The sequence below is a fragment of the Pseudonaja textilis genome, chromosome Z (genome assembly GCF_049901715.1).
Source record: "Pseudonaja textilis isolate UNSWEBS1 chromosome Z, rPseTex1.2, whole genome shotgun sequence".
Classification (NCBI taxonomy): domain Eukaryota; kingdom Metazoa; phylum Chordata; class Lepidosauria; order Squamata; family Elapidae; genus Pseudonaja; species Pseudonaja textilis.
The window spans coordinates 33,186,896-33,205,509 of NC_142008.1; the positions used below are offsets into that span (position 1 = coordinate 33,186,896).

The 18,614-nt window shown below is 35.2% G+C and overlaps 1 protein-coding gene across 2 annotated transcripts in view; it reads right to left on the reverse strand.

Moving 5' to 3' along the window:
* Positions 1–377: 377 nt before the first annotated feature.
* Positions 378–18,614, reverse strand: part of DGKB (diacylglycerol kinase beta) — a 279,608-nt gene continuing 261,371 nt past the window's right edge. The window contains exons 24-25 of one of the 2 annotated variants that reach the window (XM_087918197.1): positions 14,358–14,418; positions 378–3,534 (exon numbers count right to left, since the gene is read on the reverse strand). In XM_087918197.1, coding sequence (XP_087774323.1) covers positions 3,427–3,534; positions 14,358–14,418 — 169 coding nt within the window. In that variant the 3' untranslated portion in view covers positions 378–3,426. Of the gene's footprint in view, positions 3,535–14,357; positions 14,419–15,964; positions 16,103–18,614 lie in introns of those variants that run through there. The other variant, XM_087918198.1, reaches the window with a different exon arrangement.

Here is an 18,614-nt window from a genome sequence, read left to right on the forward strand (position 1 = left end):
AATCTACCACATTGAGAAATGCTTAACAATCTCATGTATATTCTAATCTCAGTTCCAGGATCTGGCAATCTTTGTAAATGAAAGTGTGCTTATTTGAAAGCAGCACTCAGAAAATATTGAATTTTGCTAGTCTACTGTCAACACAGGTGTTGTTTTTTCTGTAAATATCAAAACACTGTGGTTACTGCTTACACTTTTATATGAATCACTCCTGCAAAGCTTCCCAAGGTGCTTCTTTAGCAAACTGCATAGTAGCAAGAGCATATGTCAAATGCTTAAGAAATACAAAGATTTGGTAAAAGAAAAAAGTATGTCTTTGGACATTTTTTGGAAAAATAAATTGACAAAATATGTTGAAAATCATGCACCAAACTGTATCATTATGCGAAAATATTTATTATGGTAGCTATAATTTCATAAAATCTACATACACATTATTTATGTGATACTAAATGAGATATATTTACCCTAGAAGCATAGATAGTGTATAAGCATTGTATTAAATGTAATGGACATTTTCATGTAGCTCATAAGAAAATGATAATAGTTACACTATTATGGATGTAGCATAGTTGTTAACATCACAGTACCCATGGTTGTTAAACTCTACAACCTTATGTTTGGTGACAGGTATCTTATTTCTCAACTTGAATACCATATTAATTGGTATTCTGCTAATGTTTACTGAGTATTAAGGATATTTTCATGTACTTGTCATTACCAATAATGGCTTCTCTGGATTTATCTTCAATTACATACAGATAAAATCAATCAAATTCTGTAACATGAGCATATGTACCATATTGTGTATTACGTGAATACATTTCATATAGATAAGTGAATCAACTTGAAAAGACATTTGACTGATAATTAGCAATATATGGTATAGATTAATAATCCATGCATTTTAAGCAAGTTTTTATGGTAGCAAGTTTGAGGAAAAGAGATGCAACAATACAACTCAAGCAATTCTCAAAGAAGAGAAAAAGAAATCACAAACACCTATACTTACCTGGTGCTTAGAGTATAACACTGAAATAGACCCATCTCTTAAAAGTGTCTATTCTGATTAAGTCTGGATTCAATCCAAAGACTTTGTTATACATATTAAATTTTTGCAATGCTAAAGCAGTGAGGGGCTTCACCAGGAGGAAGTACTGTTAAGATCACACAAAGTATATTACAGCCATGAAGCAATTAAATGCATTTTTAAGAGGCCATGAAAGAGAAAGAACAACCTTAATAGAAATTATTGGATTCAAGAAAGACTTTATCACATAATTTTTATGTTGCTCAATGATCTAAATATGTTAAATCTCAATACAACAGTAATAACTTTTTCAAAGGCAAGGCACAATCTTCATTGATGGCCCAGTCACAACCCTTCAATTAAAAACAAGCATCCCAATTCTTGCAAGATTTTAGCAATCTCCTAAGAGAATACTAAAATCTTATTACATTTAAGGGTTAAATGAATACAAAATCTAATAAGGTTTGGAGAACTTGTAAAAGGTTGTCTATTGTTTAGTATACAAAAGAATAGCAAAAATAATTTTCTGTATCTCAGCATTTTGACCTGCTTTCTTGCCACAATTGATCTTAAATTTACTCAGTATATTACAAGCTTTCTGTACCATTTAGAATTCTAGAAAAATGGATTTCAAAATTTCTGAATAGTTCCCAAACTTGGAAAAGGCTGCAAACAGTCACTTCCTATTATGTATATGAAAACTACCATAGGATAGAGGGAGAACTGAGCTGTCACAATCTTCTTTAACTTCTTTAAGAATTAAAATTGGCTTAAGAATTTTCCAAACCCAGAATCTCTTGTATACTTGTGAAAGATAGATACTTAGAAAATATATTATTCTAAGGTGATGTTTATAAGTTTGTAAGACTAGGTTATGTTACTAGGCCTGGGGTCCCAGGAAACGAGAAAAATTTTAAGATGACACCCCTGTTGTGATTGATATGGTTAATATTTACTCTCTCCATTTGTAGCTTGTTCTTACTGCTCCCATCAGAAGAATGAAAACAGCATTAAGACATAACTCTGTCCCACAAGGACATATATAGAACAAGGGCTTGCATCAACTACAGAAGCTGCTGGATATAGCGAAGCTCTTCAGTGAATGATTTCCTTACTTTATACTACATAAAATACCACAATAACTGTGGTCTATCCATATATTAGTACCCTGTGCCTAACAAGAGCTAGTAATCTTTCATCGATGAGATTTAAATAATTACACAAAGTTGTGAACCTCTATGATTATTGTGAATTTCAGGCCCTGTTCTTGCACAGTTACTTACATATGCTAATTGTAATTAAGAGATTGGAAAAATGAAGCTTATCCAGAAAATGGATTATGTATCCATTAATCAAATTCATCATATACTTACTATATTGATTGATAGAAAGAGAAATGTTGTTTATTAGGCATATTATTTGCTTATTTGTAACTATATCTGGTGCACTGGAGAATATTTAAAACTGACATCAAGAGATCAAACATCGCTAGCTAATTTTTGCATATTCCATTTATAGAATATAATGAGATGTGACTGTGATAATTGTTTGAAAACAAAGGAATCAAATAATTATATTTATTGGAGAGACAAGAATGAGTGAACATTCAGGTTCAACCAGCACTAGATAAATTTAGGGTTTCTTCTGTACTTTGTGAAATAGCTCATTATTCCAGAAAAAGGTTAGCAACATTTATTTAAAATCCATTCTTATACCTACATTTTGGTGGGAATGTTTATGAATGTTATAACAATGGTAAATATAAACAACATAATCCTAAACATGCTTATGTGAAAGTTAATCCTCATGTGGATAATGGGATGTATTATCTATTAAATATGTTTCTGAGTGAAGTTGAACACAGAAAAATAAATGCATTTTTCATATTTCAGTCTTGAAATGAATTGGATTCACACTAATCTGGACTACTTCTATTTAAGAGAGACAACTGATGAAGTGTTATTTATTTGTAAGCAGTAAGCCTATAATAAATCTCTCTATATTTTCCTCAATAAAGGCCTGAAGAGGTCCAAGGAATTAAATATCTCATCTAAACACTGGAGCAAGCAGGTTGAAGATCATATTGTATGAAAATCACATTTCTAACATTGTTGCATTTTCCCCACCCCCATTCATAGTGTATTTATATTGTAAATTAGTGACTGTAATGCATGCAACAAAAATATGGTTTATCAGTTTATGTAAACATTAGCTTTCTTCATGCAAAATGCCTACAAAACTGTGGCAACAAATTATTCTAATAGCATCATTTTACATTAATTCTGTCAGAGCAACTGTTATTCCTGCTTCTATGATTATGCAGTAGAGAATATTTTAAAAACCCTTGAAAGATTTCCAGTCTACATCCCTGCTCATTTGATTTTGAAAGATTTGAACTACTCTTTGCTGTAGTTCCTTGTTCTTTTAATGATGGAAGAGAAGAAACCAGTTTTCGGAGGAGGCCCCATCAGAACTGGAGCTTGATTCTTGTGGGTAATTTTTATCTGGTGAAAAAGAAAACAGTTATAATTATATCATCTGTCACAAGATAATTTTAAGCTTTCATTTCCTAACTTTTAAACATGTTCCAATAGAAAAAGGTCTACAAACCTGGCAAGTTTAAGACTTGTGGACTTCCAACTCCCAGAATTCCTGCACTAACATAACTGGAGGAGGAATTCTGGGAACTGAAGTCCACAAGTCTTAAAGCTGTCAAGTTTGAAAACCCCTGCAATAGAACATAGAGCAAGTGAATACAATTTTTTTTAAAGTTGATAATTGATTAGACCAATATTCAAATGAAAGATTAACATAATCATATCAATTACATTGAAGTCACTACCTCATCCTCCTAGTGTCTACTTACATTTGCTTTAGAATATTTTAAAGTCACAGTATCATGAAATATAAGAAAACACATATGAAACACAGTAACAATAAGCATCAGATAAAATATATATTTTGCATAAAAGACCAGATATGTGGTAGGCAAAAAGAATATTGGGGAAAAACAAGCCACGGTATTCCCTGCATATAATAGTCATCCTGCCAACTTGGTGGAATCTCATTTATAATGTAAAATTCCAATTATATAGGCAACTGCTCCAATTTATAGGATAAAACAGAATTCAATATATATTGGATCCAAGGAATTATAAATAGCATAGAAAAAGTATGTGCTTGCAACTATATACATATTCAGAATAGAGCTGTTGGATATGAATCTCAATACAGTAACTGATCCATGTTCCAAATTTAACCTCCCCTTGGTTAGGATATTTCTCTCCAGTGTGGTCTGTTGTAACCCTTATTTGACAAAAAAGAGGTAGAAGCTGGTTCTACTCTATTTTGCTCTTGCTGGATTAAGATAATAATGAATGTTGTATCCATTATATATAAAAAATTGGCACTCAATTATATCACAATTTCTTATTTATACTTCTGGGTCCATTGCGGTTAACATGAACTTCCATGCTAAATTTGAAAATAACCACTAGGACTTGAAGTTGAAGTCTGGCATATTAAAAAGGTCAAAAATGATTAAGTAGCATTCTAATTTGTTAATTAATTGGTAGTAAAATCAAATCAAATATGAAAAACCTGTTTAAAACCCTATGAAAGATTACTTCATAACTACCTATTTTGATTTCTTTGATATAAAACCAGAAATCACCTTAAATGAGACAACCCTCGTGTAGATTATGTCTCCAATTTTCTCTAATTCAACTCTAAATTAGAGAAGACATTTTATGAATGTATGCTATGCTCAAAGCTAATTGAAAGCAATTATCAAAGTGGCATTTTGTCTGTGACTTTAAGATACATTGTGAGATAATAAATGATTCTCATTATGTAATAAAAAGGTCACATCTTGCCTTTGGGCCAGTGAGGCTTACAGTTTTTCAAAAGCTATTTGAGACATTTTCTTTAGTGAACTACTGCTAATACAAGAGCTATCACTTATTAAATATCAGTTGTCATCTACACAGCACCCCCATCAGAGATAAGTATTTCTTTGAAAAAGAAACACCGACTCATTAAAACTGGCAAAAATATATCTCTTAAAGTGCATACCTGACATTTTCAAGCCAAAATGAATATCCTTCACTTGTCATTCACTAATAGCAGTACCAAATAACAAAAAAGTACACTAAGAGGAGAGGCTCATTAAAACAGAAGAAAGACTATTTCTTGGATGAAAATTTGCAATCAAAGATATGCACGCACGTGTGCGCGCGCGCACACACACACACACTTATTTCCCAAACTAACATATAGAACATACATGGAGTTCTATGTTTAATAAATGATCAATTTTACTTTCTCTTTTTTCCTAATCTTAACTTGTTTTAATTCAACTGTAGCTTTTAAAGAAATGTTCATGAAAAATTGTGTGGGTTTTCCTATGTATTTCTCCTAAAATTGCATTTATGTATGCATTTTGGCCAAAAATTCTTTTTCTTCTTTAAAGCTCATGTGTGTGTGTGTATGTGTGTGTGTATGTGTGCGCATGCGCACTTGTGCATATATACATGAAGTTGTGAAAAGGCTACATGGAAAGCTATCCTTGATACATTTCTGCAGTAAAATTGTAATGTGAATTATTTGAAAGAAAAAACGAAATCACTTCTTTTCCCCAGTCCAGTAAAAAAAATTGAAAGGAGAATTATAGTTAACAGTTCTTCCTACAAGCCTGGCAAAACAAACCATGTATGTGAGAAAGACCTTAATATGAGAACTGATGTTTATGTGATATGTACCCTTATTTTTGATGTAGTTATATTTAGATGCTGATCATGTCCTAAAACTCCACCTTACCTGTATATATTTTAAAGCATGAGTGAACTCATCCATTAACTGCCTACTCTAAAGGACACTATTAGATATGAAATGGCATATCTGTAGATCTCCTCTTATATGTTGGAATGAATTCTATATTGACAAATTCATAATTCACATATTCAAAACAGCATTCTAACCTAGCTTAGGTCTAATGACCTGCAGAATTTCTTTTCTTTAATGCTTGGAAGTTTTCACTTTCTTAGTTTCTGTTCAAATTATAGATCAAGAGATTACAGACTACAGTTTATGGCTTCATATAGCCCATGATGCAAAAGCACATTTTTATAACTATCCAGAGTGGTGGTGGGTTTTTTTTCCCCCTATTTAAGTATTTTTGAAAGTTTGGGAGATTTTGAAGGACAAAAACTTGTATTGGGTCATTTTAGCTCTGTTAATCTTCATACCCTAATAGAAATGTATTTTAAAAGTCCTGTTAAAACTTGCAGAGAAGAAATATTTAAGAAATATTTGAAGTTGTTTAATAATGTAAGTATTTTCCATTAATGTATTACAAATAATGTAACATACTTCTTTGGATTCTGCTTCTTATATCTTGTATTTTGGTGGCATTTAGAAAATTATCCATAGAGCAGTTTTAGTTTATTGAACAAATTGTGCCTTTATATTATCAATGAAGCCAGACAATAGATGGTTTTTATTATTTTTTTTCAGAATGACATCTGGATTGAGCAATGCAGTGACAATGATAGGAAACAGTAAAGGAAAAAATGCTGAGGCACTAAGGCTATCATTAATGGAGAAAATAGCCTGTTTCCTTTCATTTGAGTACTAAACAAACTGGGTCACTGAAGGCCAACTCGGATTTTTTGGCCTATCCTAAAGAGTCAGTTATTGCTGCCATTGGAAACACTATTGCTTTGCTTTCTATGGAGGACAAATTTGAAAGACTTAAAAAAGCTTAACAACCAACCAAGGAAACAAACAAAATTGCAAGAAAAGATGAGCTTGGAGACCTATATAAAATGCTATCAAGGACATGACTCTGCTGCAGAAAGTGTTCACTTTTTGAAGGTAATTTTTGAAGATTGTAAAGACTCAGGAGCTTAAAACTACAGAGGAACAATAACTGTGGGTTGATAATGCACAGGAGCCCATAAAAGTAACTCTTTTCAAATAATTAAACACAATCCTGTCTTTCTCAGTTTTCAGATCTCTTCTGGAACTTTCTTTCTGTTGTCCACGCAAGCAAGTCTAGAAAAACATGGGGTGGCTTTAGTGACTTGAAAAGACTAATTTCACATGCACACCTGCAACTCAGACCTATTAAATATAAAACAAGTTTAGGAGGATTTGTAAGTTTTTAAATTATACTACCATTCCTGTCATTGTTTACATTCTATTTCTTATAAGAGATATTCTCCTTGCCAGAGATCCACCACAGAATATCATTTAAAAAATTAAACAATTTCTTGCCAATATCATTGCACCAACTGAAATTAAATATAATTAGTTTGGCATTAATTAAGCTTTAATAATTTAGTCTAGTATCACCCCTAAATAGTGTGATCCATTTCCCCTTCACACAGGTAAATTGGAAAACATGGTGGTGTCATCATAATTTTTAAACATACTGAGAAAATGACAGAGCTGCAAAATTAAAATAAATGATTAATGACATTTTTTCATGTTTTATACTAATAGATATTGCTGAGCCTTTAAATTAATAAAGCTGTCAAGATCAGGTTTGTTACAGGACCCAGCACTGAACCAAAATGGAAATTATGTATTCTAGACACCTAAGGATGACACTTTGGAATATTTTAAATTTTAATTAGTAGGTGCAATTATTCTGGCCCCGCCCCTACCTTTAACTACTACAAATTAATTGGCAATTAGTCACAATGATTTTTTTTTTAACAGTCTGAACTGGAAAGTTAGGTGATTACATCTTAATATAGTTGTCTAAGGTGCAGAAAGCACACATGCAGTAAATTGCATTGTCAATTATGCAAAAAGAAAAGAACCAAAAATAAAAAATGAAACTTGTAAAATAAAACAAAAAATGTGCATAGGTTGACAAAAAAGTGTATGCTGTTTAGTGAAGGGAAATCCAAAATAACATCCAACTAAACAACAGAGTGACAAACCTCAAATGTATGCAAATGAGTTATTTACTGCTAAATAAGATTTGTGACTTTAGATAGGAATTGTTTGTGCACAGCTGGATATATGTTCCATTGAGTGTCTTTTCTTCCTGGAAGACAGTGTAGTCCTACTACATGAAGCACAAAGAAATAGGACATAGCTCTCTACACAAAGTCCTGCTGGGAGCATTGGACCTGATGCATCAAGCTATTATGCTTTCAATTAAAATACAAGCTCTTTCAAATAAATGAGTTTAACAAATGAACTTCCGTATAAATGCTGTCTGAGTATTCATATTTATGCCAAAGACTCAGCCCTTTTCCACTGACATTATCTACCAAGCAAGTCACTCTTCTTTCTCCTTCCAGTCTTCTGTCATAAAAGTCAATATAAATGACATCAGCTTCTTGAATTTCCTTCCTAGATAGTAAAATTATGTAACTGTTCTTTGCAATTTAATTTATACTCATAACAGAAAGAAATAATTATCAATAAACTTGATAAATCTTGGAAGTCAACCCTTATTCCGTGCTCCCGCAACACAGTATATTTGTTATGGTTTCATGTCATTCCAAATCACCAACTCATTATCTTTCTTGTTCCACAATGTTTGTTTTTTCCCCCTCAAGTTACAGTCTTCTTCAATAGGGTGTGAAATTGTTTCTCAGTTAGTAATGTAGAATAGATTCTGTGTCTCTTGCTTCTAGTTATCACTGTTATCTATTGAACTTGTTCTTTTGTCAGATTATTTTTCTTATGTAAAGTTACTTCCTTGGCGTACCTTCTTTGATTTGATAAACCTTAAATCTCTCTTATAAGAAATGTGTATACTTCTTAAATCCTCTGATTTTATTTTCATCCACATGCTACAAACTTGGGTCCAATTTTTTGGAGGCAGGAGTAGTAAAAGCTATGATTACAAATTCTTATCCATTTATCTCCATTTTGTTTCATTTTCTTTTTGAGGTTATCTTACAAAAGAATTTGCAGTGAAAATTACCAGAGATTTCCCATTAATCTCTTGCTAAACCCTGTCAGAAAATTCCTGTTTGGGAGTCTGTTTGATCACCCTGTAATGCTTTTCTCTGGAACTTGCTACTTTATATTCTAATGTATTTTCAGCACACTGAGCAATCATTCAGTTATCCAAAAATATTTAAACAGTCTTTGTGAGTGGATATGTTCCCAACCTATAAAACTGATTAAACCAAGCCCCAAAGTCTTATTTTGATACAGTTAGCTGATAAAACTCTGTTCTGTCCAATAGAATGTAATATACAGCAACTGGCCAGAGGAACTTTTCTTCCGTAAGTTTTATTAATATTAATACAGTTGAGAAAGTCCAGAAATATTTCACAAGAAGAGTTCTCCACTCCTCTACTTGTTGCAGAATAACTAATGCCACCAGACTTGAAATTCTAGATCTAGAAAACCTAGAACTATGCTGCCTTTGGTCCGATCTAAGTATAGTACATAAAATTATATATTGCAATGTCCTACCTGTCAATGAATACTTCAGCTTCAACCATAACAGTACAAGAGTACCCAATAGATACAAACTCAAGGTAAACCGCAGCAAACTTGATTGCAGGAAATACAACTTTAGCAACAGAGTGGTCAATGACTGGGATACTGCACCTGACTCTGTGATTTCTTCCCCAAACCCCAAAAACTTTAACCTTAGACTGTCTACTATTGATCTCACCCCTTTCCTAAGAGGTTTGTAGGGGGTGTGCATAAGCACACCAACGTGCCTACCATCCCTGTCCTATTGTTTCTCTTCTTTTTTCTTATATGTATCCATTTCATGTATTCATAGCTATGTTTATACTTATATCTGTTATCTTATAATTGCTTGACTAAATAAAAATAAATAAAGAAATAAATAAATAAAGAAAGAAAGAAAGAAAGAAAGTAGCACCATATTATATAGATAAAAAAGATAATAGTAAAAAGATAAAAAAATTAATAAAAAGAAAAAAGATAAGGCAAGATAAGGAAAAGGATAAAGCAAAGGAAAAGGAAAAAACAAATGATCAGAAATAGAAAAAGATAGGGAAAGGATAAGGAAACAAATAAGAAAAGATAAGAAAAATGATGAGATCAGACACAGGAAAAGATAAGAAAAAAGATAAAAAGAATAAAAGATAAAAAAGATTAGAAAAAATGATGAGAAAAGAAGAAAAAAGTTAAAACAAAATAAGGTAAAAAAAAGATAAAAATAGGAAAAAATAAGAAAAGAAAGATGATATGATAAGGAAAAATAGGAAAAGATAAGAAAAAGTATGAAAAGACAAAAATGATAAGATTAAAAAGATAAGAAAAAATAAGAACAGATAAGTAAGAATATAAAAATAAAATAAAAGATAAGAATGAGATAAAAGTTAAAAAATAAGAAAAAGGATAATGAAATAAGAAAATAGGAAAAATATTAGAAAAACAATAGGAAAGATGAGAAAAAAGATAAAAGAGATGAGAAAAAATAAAAAAGGAAAAATTAGAAAATAGTTAAGAAAAGATAAGGAATAGAATGGAACAGAACAGAAATACTTTATTTGGCTAAGTGTTATTAAACACACAAGGAATTTGTAGCTGGTGCAGGAGCTCTCAGTGCACATGCAACACAATAATCATCATCATAATACCAATAAGTAGTAGAGAAAATGAGTAGGATAATATTACAGCCACATTACACGGATAAATAGACATGAGAGTACTGTGAGAATTAGGTGTTCAGCAGAGTGAGAGCATGAAGAAAAAATCATGAAAAAGATACATTATATTGCAAGTTTGGGATTACTGTTACCACTTTACCTGTCTAACATGTCACTCTACCCAAACACTTATAAGAGGCTTTTTCCACACAGATGCTGCCTTTTTTTTTTTAACTAATCAGGACATATGTCTACTTCAAGTATCTTCCAGTATCTACTAAATTGCATTACTATTACTATCAATCGTCTCATCATTCTTTATCACCCATCCCCTCCCACTTGTGACTGCATGACTAACTTTGTTGCTTAACAGATAACAGATAATCAGAGTTGGAAGGTACCTTGTAGGTCATCAAGTCCAATCCCCTGCCCAAGCAAGGAGACTCTACCCCATTTCTGACAGATGGCAGTCCAGTCTCTTCTTGAAAGCTTCCAGTGATGAAGCTCCCACAACTTCTGAAGGCAACTTCTGTTCCATGGGTTAGTTGTTCTCACTGTCAGAAAATTTCTCCTTATTTCCAGGTTGACTCTCTCCTTGTTGAGTTTCTATCTATTATTCCTTGTCTGGCCCACAGGCGCTTTAGAAAATAGCTTGACCCCTTCCTCTCTGTGGCAGCCCCTCAAATATTGAAAGACTGCTATCATGCCTCCCCTGGTCCTTCTCTTTACTAGACGAGCCAAACCCAGTTCCTGTAACCGTTCATTGTATGTTTTAGTCTCCACTCCCCTAATCATCCTGGTGCTCTTTGTACTTTTTCTAGACTCTCAACATCTTTTTTTATAATGTGGTGAACAAAACTGGATGCAGCACTCTAGGTGTGGTCTTACTAAGGCTTTATAGAATGGTATTAGTACCTCACTTTATCTTCATTGTAGACCTCTGTTAATGCAGCTTAGGATTGCATTAGCTTTTTTGGCTGCTGCTGCAAACTGCTGGCTCATATTTAGCTGGTTGTCCACTAAGATTCCAAGATCCCTCTCACAGTTACTGCTATTGAGCCTAGTTTCACCGAGTCTATATGTATACTTTTGGTTTTTTCTTGCCTAAGTATAGGACTTTACTTTTCTCTACATTAAATTTCATTTTGTTAGATATGGCCCAGTGTTTAGTCTATCAAGTTCCATCTGGATCTTGAGCCTGTCTTCTTGGGTATTAGCTATTCCTGCCAGCTTAGTATCATCTGCAAATTTGGTAAGTTCCCCTTCTATTCCCTCATCACAGCCATTAATGAAGATATTGAAGAGTACTGGGCCTAAGATGGAACCTTGTGGCACCCTACTGCTTATTTCCCTCCATGAAGACTTAGACCCATTAAGGACTCTCATTGAGTATGGTTTCTCCACCTAGTGGTGATGCTATCTATTCCACTTTTTCTAGCTTACTAAGAAGTAGGTTGTGGTCTACTTTGTCGAAAGCCTTGCTGAAATCCAAATATATTATGTCCACAGTATTTTGTTGATCTACTAGTTTAGTCACTATGTTGAAGAATGAAATAGGATTGGTTTGGCATGATCTGTTTTTAACAAACCCGTGCTGACTGCTAGTTATTACTTTACTTGTTTCTAGATGTTGGCAGATCTGTTTTTTTATTATCTTTTCCAGTATCTTCTTGGGTATTGATGTTAGGCTGATTAGTCTATAGTTTCCTGGATCTGTTTTTTTTCCTTTTTTGAAGATGGGAACTACATCAGCTCTTTTCCAGTCCTCTGGTAGTTCCCTGGTGCTCCAGGATTTCTGAAAAATATAGTGCATTGGTTCTGAGATGACCTCTGCCAGCTCCTTTAAAACTCTGGGATGTAATCCATTGGGCCCTGGTGATTTGTGTTCATCAAAATCAGACAGGCGTTTTCTTACTATTTTTCCCCCCGCTTATTTTAACTTTTATTTTGGTCTGTCTTTTACAGTTATGTTATGCTTGTATACTTACAATTTATATTCATTGTTTCCTAGTATGACTTGATTACTTATTTGTACCCTATCACTATCATTAAGTGTTGTACCTTAATTATTTTTATGTAGACTGAGATCATATGTACCAAGACAAATTCCTTGTGTGTCTAATCACACTTGGCCAATAAAGAATTCATTCATTCATTCATAAATCTCTCACAGTGATTCCATTATCATCTGTTGGGAATCATTTTTCTTCCAGAGATGTTTACAGTACTGCAGCTATTTCTTTTTTTAACTCTAGCTTTTAAAGTCCTTGGATAAATGGCCACAACCTGTAGTTTGACAACTATAGTTAGTGGGCTTCAAAATGCCAAAGTACCAACACACAACTCCATTTGACCTCTAGGCAACAAATAATGCTCAAAGGCTAGTACTGACTATTTATCCCTGTTCTTCAATTCTACTACAATTCTTTTTCTCCACTACTTCTCTTCATGACCCCTACTTATGGAGAACAGCAACTTTTCTATTTGCCTTAGGCTGATTCAGGCAGTTTTAGTTTTCCAAATGAACACAAAACACCAACACCATCTACAACTGCTTTTCTGTTCAGCTTTTATAGCTATCAGTTGCTGGGCTGGCTAGAAGCAGGTCTTAAGGGGACAGGGCACCAGCACTTGAGTTACTGGCTGTTTTGAGGCTGTTGATGCTCTCACAATTGGGCACAATGAATTATCTATTGCTGCCTTTATCTTTCTTTGGTAGGGTTTATTGATATTCTATTCAAAATTTTATTTAACTATAAGTCATAGTTTCTTAGGGAATTCTTTTAAACTGACTTGTATATTAATTAGTTGAAAGATGGCATTGGAAGTACATTTAAAACCTATAGTAAGATCTTAAAAAAATATGCTTTCAGACACAGATATTTGTTTGGTTAGTCCTGTAAATGTTGTTCATTCATTTATTTATTTAGGTTCTTCTTCACATTTCATAATTAGGAGATGTGATTGGCTATTATATGAAAAAGACTGTCTTAGTGATCACACTAAGACTGTGGATCTTCCTGTTCAGAAAGTCATTCTTTCATTAGGAGAGTTTTCCTTTGCCTGGTTGATGATGTTTTTATGCTAAATTCACTAACTTGCTTGTCTGAAATTTTACTATTTAGTGTCCTTTTGCCTTAAGGTATTTCCAATTATCATCTTAAAAAAAAACTGTTTGACATTTTGTTATTTTAACCATCTTGTTCTTTCTTGAGTGTTCTTTTTAAAATAAAGGTGGAACATCAATTTGAAATTATCAACACAAAAATGAAACCATCTGTGATTGCATTTAATTCCCTTTTGTGTGAACACTTGGTGACAAACTTGGGTGTAATATGTGAATTGGCTGTAATGGATTTAATCTGATTTCCTATTTCTTCTGTGGAAAGTAATTAGAATAGAAATATCTCCCATCATCTTTGCATCATGATTACATTTCCTTGATTATTTAATCAAAGCCTGACATAGTCTTCAGAACCCTGAATTGTTTGCCTAAGTCAGTTAGAAAGGTTGAATGGCCAGAAATATTTATTGAGCATTCTTTTATCAAAGTGCAATTGAAAAATTTTATGTTGAATCATACAAAAGGAGGCAATGAATGTAATTGTATACTATGCTGCATAAATAATTCTTACTGAAATGTGCAAGATTTTAGGATCATAGAAAAAACATTAATTTTATTACTTTGATCAGTTTATTACATATACTGATTAAGACAAACTTACTATACAAGGTGTTTGCATCCATGGCTCCCCATCAATCTGCATAGGCAGAGATTTGCTAGTCCTAATGCAAGAAAATATAAGAATGCAGAGAAAATAAATCAAGGACAGTTTTTAAATGTAGCATCTCACATGAAAAAACAGTACAATGTAATGTCACAATGATGGTTGAAAAATAAGACATATACACTTTTTAAACTTATAGTATATGTGTGTGTGTGTTTCCCAATTCCACAATAAATCCATAGTTCATTATTTTAAAAAATAAAATACAAGAATGATTGATTTAACAATTTTGGCTTAAGTTACTCTTAGTTAACTTTGCCATATGGTAAATTAGCAATTTGTTTCAACAGGTCTCCAACAGGCATGTTTCCAGGAGATATGTGAGCCAACATATTTGTCAAATCATTCACAGAATTAAAGAATCATAGAGTGGGAAAGAACTATTTCAGACACTATATTCAATCTACTGCTCAATGCAGGAATACAGATTAAAGCATCCCTAAAAACTGTATCGGAATTCCTGTTGCAATACAACTAATAAAAACAATTCATCACTTCCCATACAAATTATTTCATTATTGAATTGCTCTTACCATTATACTAATACTCCTAAAATTCTCCTGGAACTTGTCTTTCTATAACTTAAATTTCTTTCTAAAGTAACTTTTACAAAGTAATATAATCTATGATGATAGAACACAAGTTCTATGCCTTCCTTTCATGTATCTTTTTAGGTAAACAGTCCATATCATTTTTCAATCATCCTTTATTTTTCCCCAGGCTAAAATTTTCCTGATCTTTGCCTATAATTTTCAATCTGCTGATCACTATCTTTGTCCTTTTCTGAACTGCTTGAGATATAGTGACATATTTGTAGAGATGTGTAGAATGGGGTACAATATTCATGATGAGATCTGACCAAAGCAGAAAGAGTGTTAGTACTTACTTGATACGCCCATTCTCTTTGAGCTGTGAAGAGCATCCAGTAGTGGGAGGTGCTTCAGTCTCTGCACATCTAGGCTGGGCTTAATTTCTGGAATGCTCCTCCTCCTCCACAGGACTCCTCCCCAGCGTTCCCCAGTTTTGGCAGAGATGAGAGAATAAACACCACTTGCCCTCAACGCCTTAACAATTCGTTGGCGGAAATGGGACCCCACCAGATGGAAAAAAGGGATGGGGCTGGATGCTCTTCACAGCTCAAAGAGAATGGGCATATCAGGTAAGTACCAACGCCCTTTCTCCTATGAGCTGTTCAGAGCATCCAGTAGTGGGACATACCAAAGCTTGGCCTGTCATATGGGAGGGACTCCGTCTGGCTTGGAATTCCCTCCTGGTCCCCGTGGACTCATTGCAGAACTCTTCTGCCAAAGGAGGCCTCAGTGGATGCAAACACATCTATTTTATAATGCCTAATGAAGGGCAATGGAGAGGCCCAGGTTGCGGCTTGACAAATATCAGTTTTTGGTGCCTGCATGGCCCATGCTGCTGATGTTGCTGCGCTCCTTGTTGAATGAGGTGTTATGCCCCTGGGCACCTGTAATGATTGAGTAATACATTTTTGCTATCACAGCCCGTAGCCAACGGCCTATTGTGGAAGAAGAAACCTTGCATCCCTGAGTGTTTGGCTGAAACAACACAAATAAAGCTTCTGTTTTCCTGAAAGTCGCTGTGTGATGAATATATATTCACAATGCTCTCCTCACATCAAGCCAATGCATTGTAGTTCCAACCTTTGAGATGGCCTGGGACAAAAGTTAGGAAGTATCAGCTCTTGTGCCCTGTGAAACGCCAAATTAATTTTGGGTATAAACATAGGATCAGGATGAAGGACCATGCAGTCAGAATGGAAGACACAAAGGTCTTTTCTGATTGACAAAGCTGCCAGTTCTGAAATACTATGAGTGGAAGTGATTGCTACAAGCAAAACTACTTTATATGTCAGAAATTGGAGATTTGACAATTTTAAGGGTTCGAAAGGGTACTTAGTGAGTGCAACGAGGACCTTGTTAAGGTCCCAAGTGGGATAATGAACCGCTGGCGGGTGTAAATTTGTGGCTCCTTGAAGGAAACTCCATATGCGTGGGTGATGAGAAAGCCGCCACCTGCCTTTTCAATGTATTAGGTGATAATCCTTGTCAAGCCCCTCTTGTAGAAACTCTAGGATTTGAGCCACTGGTGGATAGATGGGATCAGTTTGAGACTTAGTACACCATTTGCAGAAACTGGACCACGTGGCATTGTAAATGTGGGTTGTTGAGGGGTGTCTGGCAGCTTGGATGGTGGCGATGACTCTGTTGGAAAACTTTTTGCTCTTCAGACATCTCTGCTCAATCTCCAGATGGTCAGGTGAAACCATTGAGGGTCCAGATGTTGAAGGGCTCCCTGGGTTAGCAAAACCCTATCTGGCAGAATTCTCCATGGTGTTGATAAGGATAGATTGCGGAGATCCGCAAACCACGTCCGTCTGGGCCAGTAAGGAGCTATTAGCAGCAGCTCCACCCTCTTGTCCAGCAGCTTCTGGATGACCTTGGGGATCAGAGGAAGTGGCAGGAATGCGTACAGAAGACCTTGGGGCCAACGGCAGCGGAGCGCATTGAAGTTCTCCGCTCCTTGTGAGGGGTACCTGGAAATGAATCTGGGCAGCTGAGAGTTGAGGGGGGAAGTGAACAAGTCTATCACCGGCTGCCCAAATCTCCTGACCACCTCTTGAAACAGGGTCAGATGGAGGCACCACTCCGATTGATCAATCGTAGTCCTGCTTAGCCAGTTTGCCTGTGTATTTGACAGGACTGAAATGTCTTCTGTTCTGATGGAAAGTAGGTTGCTCTCCACCCAACGACACAAGTGCTCCACTTCCTGCATGAGGTATTTCGACTGCCCCCCTGTTTCTTTATGTGAGCTTTGGCTGTTACGTTTTTGGTCAATATTAGTATGTGTTGATTGCGTACCTGTGGAAGGAAGCTATAGAGAGCCAGGTGTACTGCTCGAAGCTCCAGCCAGTTTATGCTGCATGACTGTTCTATGGCGGACGAGCGGCCTTGGGTTGTGAGCGATTGAATGTGAGCTCCCAATCCAAACAGGCTGGCATCAGTGGTGATGGTAAGTCTGTGTGGCTCTTCGAAGAGGCAGCCTCTGTTGATGACTGCTCTGGTCCACCAGAAGAGAGATATGAGGACCTTTCATGATACCTTGACCTTGAATTTGGAGTTGCTTCGGCTGGAGTGCTGGTACAAGAGCAGGAACCACTGGAGTGATCTAGTGTGAAGCTGGGCCCAAGGGATGATAGATATACATGAGATCATCTTGCCTAACAATTTTGATATTTCAGCTAGGGACACCCTCTTAAGACCCCTGATCTCCTTGACTAATTGCTGAATGCTATTTAGTCTATCTGGTGACAGGTAAACTTTGCCTTCCACCGTATCTATGACTGCCCCCAGGTGGATTAACCAAGTCGATGGTCTTAAATGACTCTTTTTCCAATTTATTGAGAACCTGTGTTGTAGGGATTGTAATGTGTTCTGAGTATCTCTGACTACTTAATGATTGGAAGATGACAAAATTAAGATGTCATCAAGGTAACACTGGAGTCGTATAGGGATATCATGGAGATGAGCAGCTAGAGCTGCAAGAACCTTTGTGAAGGTCCTAGGGGCAGAAGCTAGTCCGAAAGGAAGGGCCACATATTTGAAATGGTGGTTATTATAACATCCAGAATCTCAGAAATGTATAGTGGGAAGGCCGAATAGCAATATGTAGGTACGCCTCCGTCAGATCTATAGACGTAAGGACGTCACCTTTTCTGATGCCAAGTAAGATAGATTGCAGGATGTGCATTTTAAACTTGTGATATACTAAGAAACGGTTGAGATGTTTCAGATCTAATATTGCTCTCCACCCCCTCCCAACTTTTGGGAACAACAAAAAGATATGAATAAAAACCCCGTCTTCATTGGTTGGTAGCTATTGGTTGGATGGCTTGTATGTCCAGTAGATGTTGGATAGCTGTTTCCATGAGATTACGTTTAACCGGATCTGTGGAGAGAAGGCATGACATGAAAAAATCTGGGGGAGTGGACTGAAACTCCAGCGCAAGGCCAAATCTGATCATGTCTCTGACCCAGGAATCAGACGTTGAGGAATCCCATTGGTCCATGAATAATTTAAGGAGTCCGCCAATGGGAGTCAGATCCAGGGAGTTATCTTGGATGTCAGAAAGACCTGTTTCCTGCTCCTCGAAAGGATCTCTTGGAT